This window comes from Penicillium canescens, assembly GCF_028828765.1.
Source record: "Penicillium canescens strain IBT 15451 chromosome Unknown utg000006l_segment0_segment0, whole genome shotgun sequence".
Taxonomy (NCBI): Eukaryota; Fungi; Ascomycota; class Eurotiomycetes; order Eurotiales; family Aspergillaceae; genus Penicillium; species Penicillium canescens.
The window spans coordinates 2639162-2657105 of record NW_026703968.1 but is presented as its reverse complement, the minus strand read 5'-3'; the positions used below and the strand labels follow the sequence as shown (position 1 = coordinate 2657105).

Here is a 17944-nt window from a genome sequence, read left to right as displayed (position 1 = left end):
ATTGACTCGCAGTTTCTACACTCTACCTAAAGCCTCAAAACAACTACACCCATCACCATCGGAATTACTTCGGTTCGCTCTGAGGGACTCAACCGAGCCAGGGCACAACTCAAGCTCAGCTGATGCTCTGCCTGCATATCTTCGTGAGATTTTCAACACCGAATGGAGGCCAAGTAGTCCACCTCCGGCATTGTGGAGTTCTCTCAAAGGGCTTTCCCCATCCCCAGGAAAAGAGGAGATCATCGATGTTCCTTCCCTACGGAGCGCTATTGAAAGATATGTTAATGATAAAAACGGAGCAGAATTCTTGCAAGAAATACTATGTGCGCCGCCAAGTCATACTTTGCAACGTCTTGAACAGCGAAACACATCGACAGAGCTTCTGCCAGTGTTAAGTGACCTTCTTGCAAGGCTACATCGTCTCCAACTTCCAGTCAAGCGAAGTTTTTATTCTATTTGTATTGGATTTGCAATGCGTTATTTGTCAGTGCCAGCTCTCAGGCATTTCTTAAACGACTATTACCGCGTGGGCTTCCCGGCCCTGGATAATCAGCTAGAAATCATGTGGATATCCACTGGCTGTGCTCAACAACTTGACTCAAAATCCTTCGAAGATCCAAGCTATGACCGCAAGCATATGCTTGCTGAGATCACAGGCGAGGGAGACCTTTTACCCCGAAATCGTGTGAGGCTGCATGACATCTTGTGGTGGACAGAAACCGGACAAGATAGTAAGGGGAAAAAAGTCACCAAGCATAATGCGTTCTACCTCTCTCTACTAGCAAAACTTGGGAGTGATAGGGTGCTTCATGACTGCTGGGCTCAATTTGTGACAGGCCTCACGTCTGGCCGCCGTTTCAGTGGGGGTCACGGTATCGCCTACAAAGTGGTGCTAGTACTAATCCAAAGTGGGCGCTCCGAGACAGCAGCGAAGTTCCTCGAAGATGTATCTCAGGTTTCCGGTGACAACCTTCCGGGGATTGCAAGGGTTTCAGCTCTTTGGGCTTTCCTTGACGATCCTATTGTGGGTGATGCATTGCCTGATTTGGTTAGAGGAGAGGACTACCTTGAATTGCTAGAGGTTTGCCTCGAGGGCATGGACCGAAGGATGGGTATACAGTGGGACCCTGAAAGTCAAAGTCACTTCAGCACGTCCTCAGAACCCTCAGACACTATATGGGAGGCATTTGACGAGCAAGCACTACCCATTATTGATCGACAACGCATTGCCTCCGGTCACAGCAGCCAACTATATGCAGAACTTCAAGTCAATGGCTGTTCCAAGTCACCAGCTGCATTGGGGAGAATCGTGGAATTGTTACATGATCACGACGGGCAGTCCCAGGAGATTGTCACTCATCTCGATTACGACGAACTTCGACTTGAGGAATTTCACGCCAAATTCGAATCTCTTGAACTTCGATGGATTCCAGAGTACTCACCGATAGAATTCTCCAACTCACGACTACCGGCGGTACATGACTCGTTGGTACCGTGGACTCCATCTACCCTCGGACTCATTCGGGCTCGCTTGATCGTCGACGGAGTGCCTCAGATGGGGATCAATGCCTTACATTTGATGCAGCTCGGCTGCATGGACATGCGGTATGGTCCGGATCAGCCATGGCAGCCATCCGGATACACCGTGGTTTGGGATCGTCACTACAATGAACTCCTGGCCCTGTATGTCGGGAACGGGAACGGGGTCATTGATTGTGGTCCAGCGCCTTCAAACGGCCCCTTTGGGGCCTTGATGCATATCAAGCTCCCAACCGATCCCCACCGAACATTGTATTCTCCATTTGGTACTTCCACACAGGCTCGAAATTGCTATGGGCCTTACTACCTGGATGTAGATCCAAGTCCAGACTTGGTGTATTAGCCGAGGCAAACAAACGGCAGTTGGGCATGGATGTACAGGGATGCTCTTTTTGTATGTATTGATGTAGCGGTGATGAACGTGATGAAAATTGGCAGAATTTAGACAATGCCTTGCACATTTAACTTACAGGATATTCCATTTTCTTTATCTAAACAGGGGTTCCCCTGTTGCAAATTCCAATTAGCAATGTCAGTCAGCCTAGGGGCCTTGGCCAGCGCACCCGGTCATTTGGGATCCTGATCCCTGCAACGGCGACATTCGGTTCCGGATGATAGGGTTATGGACACGCACCCCGATGGAGCTTCCACGTCTCTTTCGCTATGGGGGCAGGATCAACGGTAAGGGTGGGCATGCCACCAACTTGACATTGATGAAGGCATCTGAACTGTTGGACTTACTCTACTACGAATGGCAGTGTCTATCAGATTATCCGTTCCCGTTCAAGCCATTGGAATCGTTGTGTGACGATGTGCACATGGAAGACCAGATCCTTGTGTTTGCATTGCTGCAATAGCCTGCAGATTTGCAGTGGCTCAGCAAGGCTCCTCAGCAATCCTTCTGTGCCAGCACAGCCAAGTTCCTCGTTGAGGTGAGGTGCATGATACTGAAAACTTTCATGTATGGTACTCCCAGTCCTCTCAGGGTCCGGTGAGGACATTTTACGTTCAATTCCAAGATGCATGAGAACTAACGTCGAAGCCAACAGAGTCAAGGGCCGCATCTGCCGGTAATTACGGAATTTGAAGCTCAAATTTGCTTTGATCAGCTCCAACTGTCGAAATTTCCATTCACACCTGGTTATTAGACGCGACCTTTCGGGGCTGGGCTGTGAAACTCCACAGTACTGTACTCCGTATAATCCGGTGACGGTGAATTACGCAAAGGAGTTTATTAGTGCGTTTTGCGCGGTTGGTCTGCTATCTTGGTCCATGGAACGACTAGCAAGCAGAGCTCAACAAACGCAATGGTGACATCTAGATATAGACGATGCGCAGATCTGCGGCTCCCTAGAAATAGAAACAGCTCTTTGCGGTGTGGCTATAGGATCAAGAGGATGAACGGGGAGTCATTCCCGCGGTACTGCTCTACACGATGTAGATAGGTCTCGTCTGAATGCTATCCTACCGGAGCTTTTGCGTAAACCAAGACGTGATCGGTGGGCTCATTTTGCGTGTTTCTCAGACAAAACAGGCATCGGATCCAAACCTACCGACGCCGAATTAGAACTTGTAATCAGCACGTCACGAAGTCTCAATTCTTAAACACAGACGGTAGCCCTGGAGACTTTTCGTTCTCAATCTTACAAAATATCCATAACCAGATGACTCTCTCGGTCTACTCTGTATCCAAAATCAAAACCCAGTCTCCTGTCTCACGTTCAACATCATCTTTCGCCTTGAAGACTCGAAGATGTCGCGAGCTCGAAAAATGCTCCTCAGGCTGCTTCGCATTTTTTGGAAGAAAGTGCCAAAATACTCCGCCATACTTTGTTTGGATGAGATACTTTGTTTGGATGAGATACTTTGTTTGGATGAGATACTTTGTTTGGATGAGCGCATCTTACAGAAGATCTACCAACACCTCTCACTAGTCGATCAAGTTTGTCTATCCCTCAGCTGCAAAGAGTTCTTCGGCCTATTCGGGACGATAGTGAAGCACAAAGATCTTGAATTTCCACGACTCTTGCGTATTAGGAATCCAATACTGTGCGTGAACAGTCAGGATGTGCAGCGAAATCAACTCCTTCTTCGACTCGAAAATCGCCGCTGGGCCTACTGTGCAAAGTGTTTGAAACTCCATCCACGGAAAGAATTTACGAGACATTTACTGAGACAATCAGCTTGGGAGAGATCCTGCACATACTACGCTGGTATAGCTGACCTATGTCCCTGTATTTCTTTGACGATTCGAGGTCGAGACCAGCTTGTCAAGATTCTCAAGTCACCCGCGACGCCAGCCAAAACCAAATATGGCCCATTCGAGTATGACTTTGACGATGGAGGTACACCCGGCCTCGGCCACACCTGTTTATTTAGCACTAGGTCTGGCTACGATGTCCGCGTTGCTCTGATTTTATTTATTATTAAGGAAACGGGCCAGTTATGTGTAGCGAGTCGGCATACTATAAGCTTCTCCTCCTCCTCCTCCTCCTCCTCCTCCTCCTCCTCCGCTCATCTCACAGCTGAGCCTACTTTTGCTTGTCCTCATCAGGATCTCCTACCTCTCGTCTCCAGGAATCAAGTCGCAGAAGATCCTCACAGGTACCAGACTTTGATTTCTTCAAAACCTCATCAGGATATCCTGTCTCTTGTCCCCGGGAAGCTGGTCTCAAAAGCCTGTCCTATGTGTCCGACTTTGATTTCAAAATACGCTTTGTCTGAAGACATGAATCAGGCTGTTTTCTGGGTGGTTCGAAATCTGGGAAGCTGTGAATGGCTGGCAGACCGTCCTTGGCTTGACCAGTGTCGTCTCACCGGAGCATGGTTTTCGCATAATGAAAAGTACTGGTGAGCTTGTCAAAGGATCCGCGGAGAAAAGAAGAACTATTACTGAAATTCCCCTATAGGTATCGGTCGCAGAACTTGCGGAAGATGACGCAAGGTGTTCACGGTCAGTGGAAAAGGGATTACTGCCTGGAACAGAAAAGAAGGTTGCTTCAACATCAACGCGAAGCCTCACGAACTGCAGATGAGGTAATCCAGGTAGCTGGTACCATCCCGGTGCTGCTTCTTGCAGCGTCGTCTTGAAGAAGGAAAAAGAAACATGATGTGCACTCCTGGGCCAGCTCATTTCTTTTTAAGAGGGAAGACTGATTGAATGAATGATAAATCAATGAGACTTCATTTCATCGCAGTACAGGACAAGTCCAAGCTTCAGCATTTGGCATCCAGCATAGAGAGTGGCGACAATATGTACATGAATTGATGCTGTCACCCTGATAAATGAAGCCCTCATGCCTAGTAGTTCGCCCACCTCCCCATGTTTCCCAATAGGATCGAGTCATATGGCTTCGGCAGGCCCTCGTAGAGCCGCAGCACCTTCTTGTCCGGTGATTTGAATATTCGTCTGGTCAGTTTCGCCATATTTTGTTCCTCTGCCTACCGTTTGGCGTATTTTCCCTTGAAACGCGCCTGCACTGCACTCTTGGCTGGAAGCCAGCCGGACAGCGCCAAGCGGTGGGATCTTTTGCAAAAGAACATAACAAAATGTGGAATAACACAGATTCTGCTATGTTTGCCAATGACTCTTCAGCATCTGCGTCTTCTTATCAATTACCTTCTCCCTTTGTTAACCATCCGGCGACGAATATCACGAGCTATTTCCTTTGCCCTCTCTGCGGGGCTCGGTCTGTATATAGCTCTCCGGCGTCGGCATCTTCTTACTTCTTTGGTATAACCCCAGTGAAGAAGGCTACTCCTCCTTCTTTATTTGGGGCCGTGTCTGCCAACGACTCTTAGACGTCCGCATCTTCTTTTCAGGCAGGTATATTTGTTAACACCATGTGAAGGCGACCAACTCAGAGGAACTGCTGTCAGCGTATGGATGGTTCGTTTATTGCCAATGGCCGAGTGGACAAGTCCTGATCCGCATTGCTTGTGTTTTCGTTGTTCAAAGTTCGTGTAGCAGAAGATCTCGTGCTGTCACCGATGAGTATCAGCGTTTGTGAGCTCATTGACTGAGTTAGCTTAGCCTGCAATTTAGGGTGAACATAGTAGTCGCTTAGATTTTCCAAATTTCTCCTTTCAAAGTCGTTTCTTCCAGCTCTTTCTCTCTCGTTCAGTGTCTAGGCCAATCAGCACTGGGAACGGCTGTCAGCGAATGAATGAATAAAAACTGAATAATAATCGATCACTAGTATCTGATTGCGACAAAATCTGCTCCATATTTATTTGTTTGTAGTATTCAAGATTTACGGGCCGAGTGTGTTACAACCAGTAAGGATATCAGTGATTAACCTGTGTCATTTCACGAAAATAGCAAATTTGGAAAGAGAAGGAAGAGAGAAACCGCACGTGAAGAGGGTCGCATGCTGATTGATCGATTGAAAAATCAAAATGAGCATTTGAAGAAGATTCTGGAACATAATGCAACCTTATCGCGATGTCTGGAGGCTCTTGAAAAGATAAGGGAATCAGCAGGCCCAGGTTATATCTCTGTGTACTTCCGTTTCCTTCACAGGCATGACAAAAAAACCGTCGACGGGGACCGGTGGTTCGCCATTCCAAAAGTCCACCCCATTCCCTGCTGATCTATGAACCACTGAATGCAACTGGAAGCATCAGGCCTGGTTCGACCGTAATCAAAAGGAAAACCATAGTCTAAAGTAAAATCGTGGTCAATCAGATAATGGTGGTCTGGAAGCAGGTATAAATAAAGAGATCCATTTTGTTCTCTTTATTCATAGGCCACAGTCTTCCAATTGTCACCTCGAATTTCTCACTTTTCGCTTTTTACATAGGTCTCGACAGCCTCTCAGTCAGGATGCCCTTCCTGGGAGAAACTGACGGCTTTTTCCGGAGTGGTCAATTGAGACAAATGGTGTCTATGATGAAAATATACGGCGAAGATGTTGCCGTTACGGATGGGACAGAATGCTGACCTCGTTCGGCGTATCGAGTGGTATGTCGCAATGCCAGGAGTATTGTTTCTTTCTTCATGACATTTTGGGCTGGAAGATTTCGGAGCCTGATTCTTTCAAGTCCTGGCTAGCGGACAACGCTGCCCGTTGTTACGGTGAAACGTCAATGCAGGTTGGGGTCGCCAAAGAATTCGGCAAGAGGGTGTGTTCGTTTTACGAACAATATGGCCGTTTACGAGAGTGGTGTGATTGTATCGAACACGGAGCGCTGGTACGAATGCGCGATTTGGAATTGCAAGTCGATGCCAGCATCGATACTTTGGTCGTGCTTTATCGCAAAGATAATTTGCGAGGGTCAAATGGATGCGGGCGCAGAGAAAAAGCAGGAGGCGTTTATTAAGATGTTCTTTAGTGACGAAGGGGTGAGGTGCGTTGCCACAACACAGAGCTTGCTTGAGCACTGGGACGGAAATGTATCCGCGCTGCGGATTGTAATGAAGGTGTCGGTGATTATTGTGATGTATCGTCCCACTTTGTTGTAAGGCCGTGACCGTCATAGCCAATGAGAACTAGCCCTTATGTTTTTGGGATTGTTTGTTAATGCAATGCCCATGCATGGTCCATCCCTGGGGTGGTTCGTAGTTGAACACTGGCGACGACATAATTAGATCATTAGATATGTGCTGTCCATACTAGTGCGGTGTGTATTCTTTCGGCCCGACACAATTTGCTACCTCCAAAAGCCACGTACAATCGTGGCCTTTTCACCGTCACCCCCGATTTACTCCGTACTATTTCTGAGGCTAACTCGTGGCCCACTGTGTTGGCAGAGCATCGCAATGCTTTGTCGGATCCAAGATTGTCCACTCCGTATTCTTAGCGATATAGTGCCGTGGCTTGACGCTTGGGCCCTATCCCCAACCTGCAAGTCCATAGTCCACAGTCCACAGTCCACAGTCCACAGTCCACAGCTGCCTTGCCGATCGATCTGACATGCCCTTGGTCCCCTAATGTGCCAGGACCCAGAGAGGGGCCATGGTCAGAGCGTATGGTGAAACGCTAATTGACTTCCTGGAAAGCCTGGACGACTTTGCCGCCTCACCTTTTCCCTCCGAAAGCTTGCCGGAACTATTACGCCGCAGAAGCAAACTGGGGCTTACACGGCGAGCCCGGTACCAGTTGATCCCCCGTTGTGGGGGCAGATCCAGGTGAACGCCAAGCAACGGTTAGACGCCAACCACGCCTCGCAGCCCCAGCTAGCCACCGTGGTGAAGGTACTATTTCAGCCCAGCTAGTCGGTCAGCATCCGATCGACACAGCGCAGTTCAGAAAATTCGTCAATGAAGCGGAGATCTGAGTTTACTGCACTGCGGAGCACTTTGATTAAAGGACTACAACTTTATGGTCCGCATGGTCCGCCAAAAGGCAGACAAGGACTTTGTTACTGGCTCCAGTTACCCCATCCAAGCCCCATCCTCCACCCTGACGCGGAATGGGTTAAGAACAGGCGACTGGACATGGGTGGCACATAACACGAGCCACTTCATCCCGAAAAGCTTCTCAGCCTGTACGCGGAGTCCCACAATGTGCCAACGGCTTCTGAGGGCTGACCGTCTTTCCAGATCGGAAACCCTCGGGCACCAGTCTCTGTCAGGGACAGACCTAGTAGTTCGTCCAGCTCCCACGCACTAATTTCCATGGAGACACAGCCCACACAGCCCACACAGCCCACAGACGTCCCCTTCCGTGGCAAAACCATGCCCGCTCGGCCCGTCCCCCCTTCGGCTCTTCCCTTTTCATCGTTCATCGGTGGGTACAGCGCCAATCGTAAATGGGTCAAGGCTGTGGTTCTGTTGAAAAATAAGTGTATCTTTGATCCTCCCACTGCTCCCTGTCATCTCCAGCCCTGAGGTGATTGGACACGGGAAAACTGGGGGGAAATTCGCTCTGTGGACGAGTTTTCGTTGAAGCTGAATTTGACCAACGTTAACCCCCGAGGCAAGTATAGATCGGAGCAATTGAAGTCCACCGAGTGTCATGGGGCCCTGCTATTGAAGCTGCATTCACATGCGGCTTATCAGATGCCTTGACCGCAGGCAGATCCAGGATCCAGGATATACATTCATGTTTTTGACGTGTTTCTTCTTTCCCATCTTTGGTCATATATAACTCTTCGGCATTAACTGTGCTCAGTGGGGTCGCATTCAATGACTGTTCAGCTAAAACACCGTCCGCATACGGCAGTACATAAACTATAACACGAGGTCCTGCCCCGGCACAAGTCAATAGATGTCGAGACCACCGCAGGAATATGGGCATCCCGCGCCGGAATGGCCACACATCGACTCGGTCCAACATCGTGCAACACCCATTCCATATCCATACGCGCGACATGAACCTCGACAACTACAGACCCCGGGCTACGAACGCCCTGTGCCCACGGCATCTTTCGCTCCTCGGCTCCCTGCCCTGAATCCTCTTCCCGAAAGAGTAGATCCACGATATACGCTCTCCACCGACAATTCATATATGACCCGACAACCTATACAACCGCTTCAGTTACGATCACATCCATCAATCTTTGATACTCGTGGATACTATACACCACATGAAGAGAGATCGAATCCAATCCTGAACAATGCTCGTGACTATGATAGCCAACGGAGCCGGCACTACGACCTGGAGTCCCAGTAAAGTCCCTCTCTTTTCATTTCAACCATCTCTATCTGTCAGTCATCCTGGCGCGATGTTTTTGGCTTCAACTCCCACATTCTATCTGATGTCACATCTGTGACGAGTCACACAACGGAAAATCATTAGCACAAGATTCCATTCTAATACTCCAGAAAATCTATATAGACACAGCAGCAGTTCCACGGCCATGCCCAGCCCAGTCTGGTCAGACAGAAGCGCAGCAACCTACTCATCAAACCTGATTCTACCCAGCGCTCAACAAGACTCGAGGCAACCCCGGAATGTAAACTACAGAATGCCCCACGGCTTCGACAAGCTCCTCCACCACGAACCAGAAGCGGAATCTCCCCCAACACCCCCAAGACGCCTTTCAACCCAATCCCGCTACCACCTCCACGTCCGCCAACAACCCATAGCAGCACGAGCCTGCGGCGCAGGCGACCGAGACCGCCGCCCCGTCGACCCACCCCCAATTGTCCAAATTCTCCTCAACGACTTCGACTCCAACTCCCAAGAAGACAGCGACATCCTCCAAGACCCCCGCTTCACAGTGGGCTGCCTCCTCTTCCCCGTCTCGCCCCAATCACCATGGTCCGAACCCACGGAATCAGATACCCGAGATCTAGATCAAGACCGAGTGAAAGATAGAGAAAAAGACCGAGATACAGACGGCGTCGCAAGAACAGACGATCCCTTCTCAACACCCCTTCTCTCAGGAAAAGCCTTCATGTCCCCCTTCTACGTCGAAGCAGACCCAGACCCAAACTCCGCTCCCCCACACCCATCCTCAATAAACGATCCCCGTCTCTCCAGCCCGTCAAACGCATACAACCACCCTTCCGCGCGCCTCCACCAACCCGCTACATTCTTCATTTTTGCCGATCTCTCCATCCGCTCCGCGGGTCTATACCGGCTCCAGTTCCGCCTGATGAATTGGGGTTCTGTTGAGGATACGGGTCAGTCGATGCCGATCCTTGCGGAGGCGTGGTCGGATCCGTTTCGGGTTTATCCTGCGAAGGATTTCCCGGGTATGCGGGATTCCAGTATTCTTGCGGAGGGGTTGAAGGAGCTTGGGTTTGTAGAGTTGAAGACTAGGGGACATGGGAAAGGGAAGGGGAAGAAGAGGCGGTGATCTTTTTTTTTTTTTTTGGGACTTGTTGGGATCTGTTCCCATCTTTTGGTTGGGTTGGGTTAGAGCTGAGTATGATGGACAATTTGAGGGGATGAAATAGGCTTGGCGTTTGATCCTTTCTATCATATCGGCAGGTTTTATCTGGTTACTTTTCCTGTCTGTTACTCTAGGTATGGATGCATTGCATGAAGTGAAAGATGGGGCAGGGTTAGATGGAGATTTTACTAGGGCGTATTCCAACATGAATGAATCAAGATTGATCAAAAGAGACCGAATGTGTATAGACAAGATCAATTCAAGATCGGAAAACAAGAATATGCATATGGTATAAAGTAATGTACAGAAATGCAATGAACGGCTAGTTCTAGAAAATCGGCATAAGCTTTTCCACGATCTTGTCCATGGGCGGAGTATATTCTGGGTTGTTCCAATTATCTTCCAACTCGAGCAATCCCTTCTTCGGCAGCACACCTGGAAGACCGTAAGCAGCAGCTTGGTCGTACATCTTGCGACTCTCGTCCATGAGGCCATCCTCACGGAAGAGCAATGCCAGAATCAACGCGGATGCGCGATTTCCTCTGCTCATGGCAAGTTCGTGCCAGTCCATTGTAAGGGTGCGATATTCACTGGGCCCCATAGGTTTATTCCACTTGGAAAGGAACAGAGGTATGCGATAGAAGGGGTTGAATCTTTTCCAGGGATCTTTCAAATCGTTGCGCCGTGACTCTCTCGACTCCATTTGAAGCTGCCTCTTTTCAGGGCTGGGGATGTCGCCTCGTGATATGCGGTAGTACCAGTTGGCAAGGTAGAAGCAAGCTTTGTCGTGGCCGGCCGTGGCAGCCATGCCCATGTACTGTTCGTACTTGTCAAGTTCCTCCCACGCATTTTTGTTGTTCAAGTATGCTAATTGGAGTTCGTCCCTATCTGGCCTGTTGGCAAGAGCAGAGATCGCCATCTCAGTCAAAGCAACTGGCTCGCCGAAATCCAACGCAGCGCGAGTCATGGCTTCCTTCACCTTCTCCGGGTCGTCGGCGTTGGCAAGAGCGTAGAGTCGCCAGGGCGACGAGACAGTCCCATCCAGGGTAATATCCGTCCATGGTTTGGGGATAACCCGTGTGGATGTGATAAATGGAAGGATTCTCTCCTCTAAGATCTTGCTGGCTTCTTTGTTCTTGCCACGCCAGGTAAGGAGCTCCGCCCATACCATGATCGCGGGAGGAAAGTCCTCCTTCAGAGCAAGCTCCTGGACCTGCATGGTCCACTCGTTATCTCGGTGGATATCAATACCGTCAAGTCGCATGTATCTGGACACGAGGATAACAAGGGCTCGACGGGACTTTGCTTTCGCGCAAGCAGACTGAATCCATTCGCGCAAAGCATAGTTGCGGCCTGCGACGATGTGCCCAATTCGATAGACAGCATCAACGTCTGTAACAAGTAAATGTCAATGATGAGTCTACGTTCTTCAGACGATAGATGAGAGCAAAACTTACCTATGGAGATACTCTGAATGGCTGCCGCGGTAGGGCCCCCAGAGTACGCCGCCTTGATCAGCTGCTCGCCCACAGATTTGAACGTAGTGAGGTCAACTCCGGAAGGCAACATGCCACTAGCGGCTTCATAGGTCTCCTTAACTTTGGCTTGGAACTCCTTGGTTTCCTTAACCCCGCCTCCTGCGATCGAGAACGCGGAGAACCCGTCACGGTCGAGAGGCAAGTTTTGCTTGCTTCTTAGCTGCCTCTTTGCTTCCCTCTCATGACGAGGACTGTGAAGATGTGGTGTCTTTCTTCCGCCAACGATCGATCGAGATTGAGTAGTGTGGAATGGTCGTTTCGTCGTCGCAGGTGCGGTTACATTGTTGACGGCGGGAGCTGCGCAAGCTGACAGCCTCGGATTGCGCACGCCGTGTACTTTCGGATTAAGGGTATGGCATATTTGACGCCATTGTACCAGCGATGGTGAGGGTCTAGTCATGAGGTTGGAGTTGAGGAGGAATGTTGGAGGTGGTTGTTGTACTGAAATTTTGGAGTCGGATTCGGGGAACTTGGTCTACCTCGTCACTGGATCCCGGACAACATCCTACATTTACGCTGTTTCTAAGGATACCTTGCATTTACAGAATTTAATATAAAACAAAGTAATATCAGAATGCTAAATGCATCAATTAACCAAAACAGCCCTCTGTACCAGACGGTCCCAGAATACAATGCGTATAATGTACATTTTGCGTTGATCTACCAGGCCAACAACAAGTAAAAGCCCAAGAGGAGCCTCAAAACAAGGAGCAAAACCGGAGAAAATCAAAAGCAAAAGAAGAGTTCCGCAGTCAGCATCCCTCTCCCCATCCTCCTAAATAAATAAACAATTTTTACTCCATAATAGCCTTAGCGCCCAGAGCCTTGAGCGTCTCAATAATCTTCTCTGCCTCCTCCTTGGGCACAGACTCCTTCAGAACCTTAGGCGCAGACTCAACGAACTTCTTGCTGTCCACCAGCGACAGACCGAGCATGGTCTTGATCTCCTTGATGACCTTGGGCTTGGAGGCAGCCTCGAACGACTCGAGCTTCAGGTTGAACAGTGTCTTCTCGGCGGCCGCGGGGGCAGCCTCCTCTTCCTCAACGGGAGCAGCGGCTCCGGGGGCGCCACCACCGGCGGCCATGGCGAAGCCGCCAACGGGGAGGTCGGGGATGTTCAGGCGGGTCTGTTGGTAGATTGGTTAGCAATGATTCCGTACAGCATTGAATGCTGCAATTGAAGATTCCAAGAGTTGGAATTAGGTACATAACGCATATCCTATATCTCCGAGCCCAATTGCCAATGAAATCCACAAGAAAGGAGAAAAAGATATCAAACGCACCTTCAAGCTAGACACGAGGTCGGCAGTCTCGAGCAGGGTCAATGTGCTGATCTGGTCGACAATCTGGGCGATCTTGGGGTTGGTAGGGGCAGCCGCAGCAGGGGCAGCCTCGGTGGACTCCCATCGCCGGCTGCTGGGTGTGCGACGGGCTGTGAGGTATGTAGCGGAGGTCGCGATGCGCAGGGAGGACGGGCGGACGGAGCCGGAGAGCTGTCTGCAGCAGCGGGCTGCGGCCTGGGTGGGGAAGGACATGGCGGAGGCTGAGATGAGGAGGAAATCTCCGGAAAGAGAGGATTAATACACAGGTGGTGGGGAATGGAATTGGAGGCCTTGTTGATAGAAGTAAAATCCCCTTCAGGAAAATCCAACTTCGGGATTATGTCAGCGGGATGCTGCGATTGCTAGTCCTAATTAGGAATTTTGGGGCCTGAGGCGGGGTTTTTACATGCGCTCGTATGGATACATGTAGTTGTTCATTGAGAATAAGTTACTTAGGTGCTCACTCCGGAGGAATATGAACTAAGTTGGAGGAGGATAATATCCAATTTACATGGTTCTCAAAAAGTGTAGCTATACACACCACCTTTTTTTCTCGTGAATCGTCCCAGAGAGGCCACTGCTTCCCCTCCTCTCTTCAATATTCATCTTCTTCTTTATTTTTCATGTAATCTAGTCCTGGTCCCAGTCACCACCACCCTGCGGCATCTTGGGTCCACCCGCTTGCCGAGAGACGATGATCTGGTCTACGCTCAGCACCGTCCGGGCAGATTCACTGGCCAGACGAATAGCGGAGGCCTTCGAGGCCATGAGATCTAGGATACCCTCCTCAACGGTATCAAGTGTACCATCGGCGGAGCCCTGCTCAAGATCCACACCAGTGGTCCAGTAGGGGTCTTCCTCTTCGGATGAGCTGCCCTCCTCTTCTTCGGATGACTCCTCGGTGTTGGAGGCGCGGTGGTGTGCGGTGTACAAGCGAGAGAGAACCTCGGTGGCATCGAGACCGGCAGACTCAGCGAGTGTGCGGGGAACAACCTCGAAGGCTTCGGCGTACTTGCGGATGGCGTGCTGGGGCAGACCGGGGGTCTTGTCGGCGAAGTTGGAGATGCGCTCGACGAGCTGGATCTCGGTGGCACCGGCACCGGGGACGAGGCGGGGGTCCTTGGTGATGGCCTTGACGACGTTGACACCGTCGTCAATGGCACGCTCGACGTCCTCCAGGTGGTTCTGGGTGGCGCCGCGCAGGACAATGGTTGCTGTGCGGGTAACCGCGTTGGCGTCTTCCTGGCGGAACACAGTGACACGGTCACCGCCAATTTCGGTGGTCTCGACAACATCGACTTGGCCCATCTCATCGGGCATGGGGGCACCCAGACGGGCGAGGGGTGTGGCACCGACAACACGGCACAGACGGCGGAGCTCGAACTTGGACAGAATCTTGATGACCAAGATGTTGAAACGGTTGAGGTAGTGCATGGCCAGGTCGCCGACAGTGGAGCCGGCAACAACGACGCGGAGACCGGAGTCGTAGAGCTCCTTGATGGCAGTCTCCAGACGCTCCTCCTCACCCTTGGTGAAGTCCACCATCTCCTGGGCGTTCTTCAAGAGGACTGTGCCCTTGGTCTCGGTCTGACTGATATCGAGGGGGCAGCTGAAGACACCGACCTTGGCGCGGCTAGCAGACTTGATAACCCCATCGGGCTCACGGCCAAACACCATACCCTTCACCACGCGGGATTGTTCCAAGCTACCACCCATGATCTTAACGACTCGTACGTTGTCGACGTTGAAGTTGAGGGGTTCTTGGGCAGGACGGCCAGGACGGCCTCAGCAACCAACGCAGCCAGAGTATCCTCGTTGCCGGACTGCTTGGCGGCGATAACTGTGCGGAGAGCCTTGCGCAGTTCCGTTGCCGAGCGCATCTCCTGGAGTCTGTCGACCTCGAGATCTAAACAAAATCAAACCAAATCAGTAACCCCACCAGATAAATATTGACCAACACTTACCCTCTAGAACCTTCAAGGCGAAGTTCTGGGCCTTCTCGTAACCGGAAACAATATCACTCGTCTTCAACCCCAGACGGATCAACTCCTCAGCTTTCTTGAGGAGCTCACCCGCCAGGACAATAACCAAGTTGGTAGCATCACCCATCTCCGCATCCTGCTGTTGACTGGCCATAACGAGCAGCTTAGCGGCGGGATGCACAACATCCAACTCGCGGAGGATAGTAGCGGCGTCGGAGGTAAGGATCATCTTCTGCAGGTGGTTGATGACGATCTTGTTGCGGCCATAGGGGCCCAGGGAGGTCCGGACGGTGCCCGAGATAGCCTGGCAGGCTTCAATGTTACGGATAACGGCTCCATCTTCGGCATCGTGGCTGCATGAGAAACACAGGACTCGTCAATTGATCTGCTTCTTTTTGGAGGGGGTAACAGATAAGGAGGTCGCTCTTTGCGGTGGGCGGGTTTTCGGCGTCTCTCCTTGGCTTTCTACTCACCTCTGGTACCCAGGCTTGAAGAGCCCCGCCTGAGAGGGACCTGGAATTGATAGCGACATAATTAGATGTCGCGTCCGAGAGAGATGCGACGGGGTATGAAAGGGGTTGATGTAAAGGAGTGGATGGAGCTGTTGTGCCGGGCAATTTTTGGAGCTGCGGTGGTGGGTTTGCTCCGTTTGCACGAGGGGGAGCCCGCCAGTTGCTTGGCACTGGAGTATATAGTTGATCAACGAGCAACATCACGTTATTGTGACGGGATTATCTTCTTTCTATGTATGTCATGGGAGACGTTCATATTCACGAATGTTTCAAACTAATTCTATTGTACACGTTGAGTCCTAGTTACTGGCAGTAGTCATCTCAATAATCCATGCGCCATCGAGTCATAAGCACTGCGGAATCCAGGCACTGCAAAGTCAGTATGTATTATAAAACGAAGAAGGAATCCCTTACTGTATCCTTTCAGAGAACTGCACCCATTTTCCTCGTAGATTCCCTCGGCCTTGGTGAGCCTATTCAGTATTAGATTAGTTACGAGCATGTCAACAATAAAGACCATCTTACCATCCTTGAATGGCTTCCATTCTGTTGTAGCTCTACTCCCAAGTTAGCAATTATATCAACCTTGGCGAATGTCTGAACATACCGAAGGGTGGGTCGACATGAACTGCGGAGGAGTCTGTTTCTCCTGCTCCTGCATACGAGCCCATCTAGTAGATATTAGCGGCATTCAAGACAGCAAATCGGTCTTGGATGAGCTTACAAACTGACAGCAGCCTCCGGATTGAAACAGGCCTTGGACATCATCACTAATAACACAGGTCAGTTAATGGTCACAATTTGATACCAGGATCAATATGCATACTCAGTCCAATATTGTCCGCTTCAGCCTATTAAGATAGTTCGTCAATTAGCACCTCGTAGACAGTATATAAACATAGGTAGGACACCCAATCTCACCTCTTGCGTCCGCGAATTCGGCAGACGATACATAAGATTCAGTAGCATAGAAGACAACTGCCCAGAGACATCAAAGAGAAAAGAAAGAGCGAGGACAGCCCCCAGCGTAATAAAGCTATTACTCATGCGTTCGGCAGGATGATGGGCCACAACATGTGCAATCTCATGTCCTAACACAGCAGCTAGACCATCCTCATCTTTGCAGATAGGTAAGATGCCAGTGTAGACAAAGACCTTGCCCCTAGAAGAAAAGACATATTAGCAACCAACAATTAGAAGAAATATTAACGAGAAAGTATAGTAGAAACAAATTCTAATCCGAACCCCAAACTTACCCAGGAAGAACAAAAGCATTAGCCATCCCATCATCCTTAATAACATGAACCTTCCAATTCGCCCCCTCAATAGCCGCCTGCGGAATCAACCTCCGCAAAACTCCATCCACCATCCTCGTAAGAGGATGGTAATCAGGAGGACCTTTCCCCTCTCAGATTGAAGAACCTCACGATAACTCTCCTCCCCCATTTTCAGTTCTTGCGAGCTAGATACGCAATTGAAGCGTCTTCGGCCGGTCATCTATATCACACACAAAACATCACATGTTAGCTTCTGACATGCTTCAGGTAATCAGTGTAATATGTAATATGTAATATGCAAATAAAGGTCCGAACCCTCGTCGACACTTATACTGTAAGTTATGTCTTGTGTCTTGTCTTACCTCAACAGTATCCGTATTGTACAAATAAACTCCCGAAATCCCAACCCCGATAGCAACAAAATGTCCCGGTTTGGCATTCTGCACGAGTCGAAAGACGAGTGGTTGGCGCGTTCCGCCTCCGAAGCGGTTGTAGCGGTTTTGGTTTCCGAAGTTGGAGCTGTGGGTTGAGGTGAAGGGTCGGCGGGTTGCTGGGTTGGTTTTATGTAGGAGATTATATTGACTGGGGATGTGAGGCCTTGTGCTTTGGAATGAGAATGGGCGCTTTGGTGCTATTTGCAACAGGGTGCGTGTGGAGGGTGCTTGTTTCGGCGATAAGGATGCGCGTTTGGATGCGAATGCGCTGCGGAGGGCGCGGGATGTGTGCTGGGTTAACATGGTTTTGTATGTTCTAACTGTTCATATGCATAGGTGTTTTGGGTGTAAAGAACGTAGGATTTGGTTTGAGGCCGAGGTGAAAGAGGAAGTCGAGGTATCTCGGACTTGGGTGAGCCGGCGATAAGCATCCTTATCGGCTGTAAGCTTAAACCCGCTATAGTTCCAACGCAATAACACTCATAGATGTAAGAAAGGTATTGACTTGAAAAAAAGTAAAAGTAAGTAATAGGTTCAGATGAAATTATGCAAGGCT

General features: G+C 50.1%; 8 protein-coding genes across 8 annotated transcripts; 5 read left to right on the top strand and 3 right to left on the bottom strand.

Annotated features, from left to right (window-relative positions):
* Positions 1-472: 472 nt before the first annotated feature.
* On the top strand, positions 473-1882 carry N7446_009978 (uncharacterized protein; the record flags this gene model as incomplete). Its single annotated transcript, XM_058518723.1, has 1 exon — positions 473-1882. The coding sequence occupies one exon, from the start codon at positions 473-475 to the stop codon at positions 1880-1882; it is 1410 nt and encodes a 469-aa protein (XP_058369511.1).
* Positions 1883-3970: 2088 nt separating this feature from the next.
* N7446_009977 (uncharacterized protein) lies at positions 3971-4629 on the top strand (the record flags this gene model as incomplete). The annotated part of the gene is made up of 2 exons (XM_058518722.1): positions 3971-4389; positions 4449-4629. Coding segments are annotated over 2 exons (600 nt in total), but the record flags the coding sequence as incomplete, so codon positions are not given.
* A 2056-nt stretch (positions 4630-6685) lies between these two features.
* N7446_009976 (uncharacterized protein) lies at positions 6686-7003 on the top strand (the record flags this gene model as incomplete). The annotated part of the gene is made up of 1 exon (XM_058518721.1): positions 6686-7003. One exon carries the CDS (start codon positions 6686-6688, stop codon positions 7001-7003), a length of 318 nt encoding a protein of 105 aa, XP_058369509.1.
* An 859-nt stretch (positions 7004-7862) lies between these two features.
* On the top strand, positions 7863-8127 carry N7446_009975 (uncharacterized protein; the record flags this gene model as incomplete). Its single annotated transcript, XM_058518720.1, has 2 exons — positions 7863-8028; positions 8084-8127. 2 exons carry the CDS (start codon positions 7863-7865, stop codon positions 8125-8127), a joined length of 210 nt encoding a protein of 69 aa, XP_058369508.1.
* A 1215-nt stretch (positions 8128-9342) lies between these two features.
* On the top strand, positions 9343-10287 carry N7446_009974 (velvet factor family protein; the record flags this gene model as incomplete). Its single annotated transcript, XM_058518719.1, has 1 exon — positions 9343-10287. The coding sequence occupies one exon, from the start codon at positions 9343-9345 to the stop codon at positions 10285-10287; it is 945 nt and encodes a 314-aa protein (XP_058369507.1).
* Positions 10288-10651: 364 nt separating this feature from the next.
* N7446_009973 (uncharacterized protein) lies at positions 10652-12261 on the bottom strand (the record flags this gene model as incomplete). Its single annotated transcript, XM_058518718.1, has 2 exons — positions 10652-11715; positions 11781-12261. The coding sequence occupies 2 exons, from the start codon at positions 12259-12261 to the stop codon at positions 10652-10654; spliced, it is 1545 nt and encodes a 514-aa protein (XP_058369506.1).
* Positions 12262-12655: 394 nt separating this feature from the next.
* On the bottom strand, positions 12656-13396 carry N7446_009972 (mitochondrial 54S ribosomal protein bL12m; the record flags this gene model as incomplete). Its single annotated transcript, XM_058518717.1, has 2 exons — positions 12656-12988; positions 13145-13396. 2 exons carry the CDS (start codon positions 13394-13396, stop codon positions 12656-12658), a joined length of 585 nt encoding a protein of 194 aa, XP_058369505.1.
* Positions 13397-13813: 417 nt separating this feature from the next.
* Positions 13814-17768, bottom strand: N7446_009971 (chaperonin-containing T-complex subunit CCT8; the record flags this gene model as incomplete). The annotated part of the gene is made up of 13 exons (XM_058518716.1): positions 17317-17768; positions 17105-17174; positions 16934-17075; positions 16599-16839; positions 16504-16528; positions 16402-16447; positions 16285-16348; positions 16203-16234; positions 16092-16150; positions 15639-15840; positions 15148-15518; positions 14918-15089; positions 13814-14888 (listed from the first exon to the last, which is right to left on the bottom strand). The coding sequence occupies exons 1-13, from the start codon at positions 17689-17691 to the stop codon at positions 13814-13816; spliced, it is 2874 nt and encodes a 957-aa protein (XP_058369504.1). The 5' UTR covers positions 17692-17768.
* Between the last annotated feature and the right edge of the window lie 176 nt (positions 17769-17944).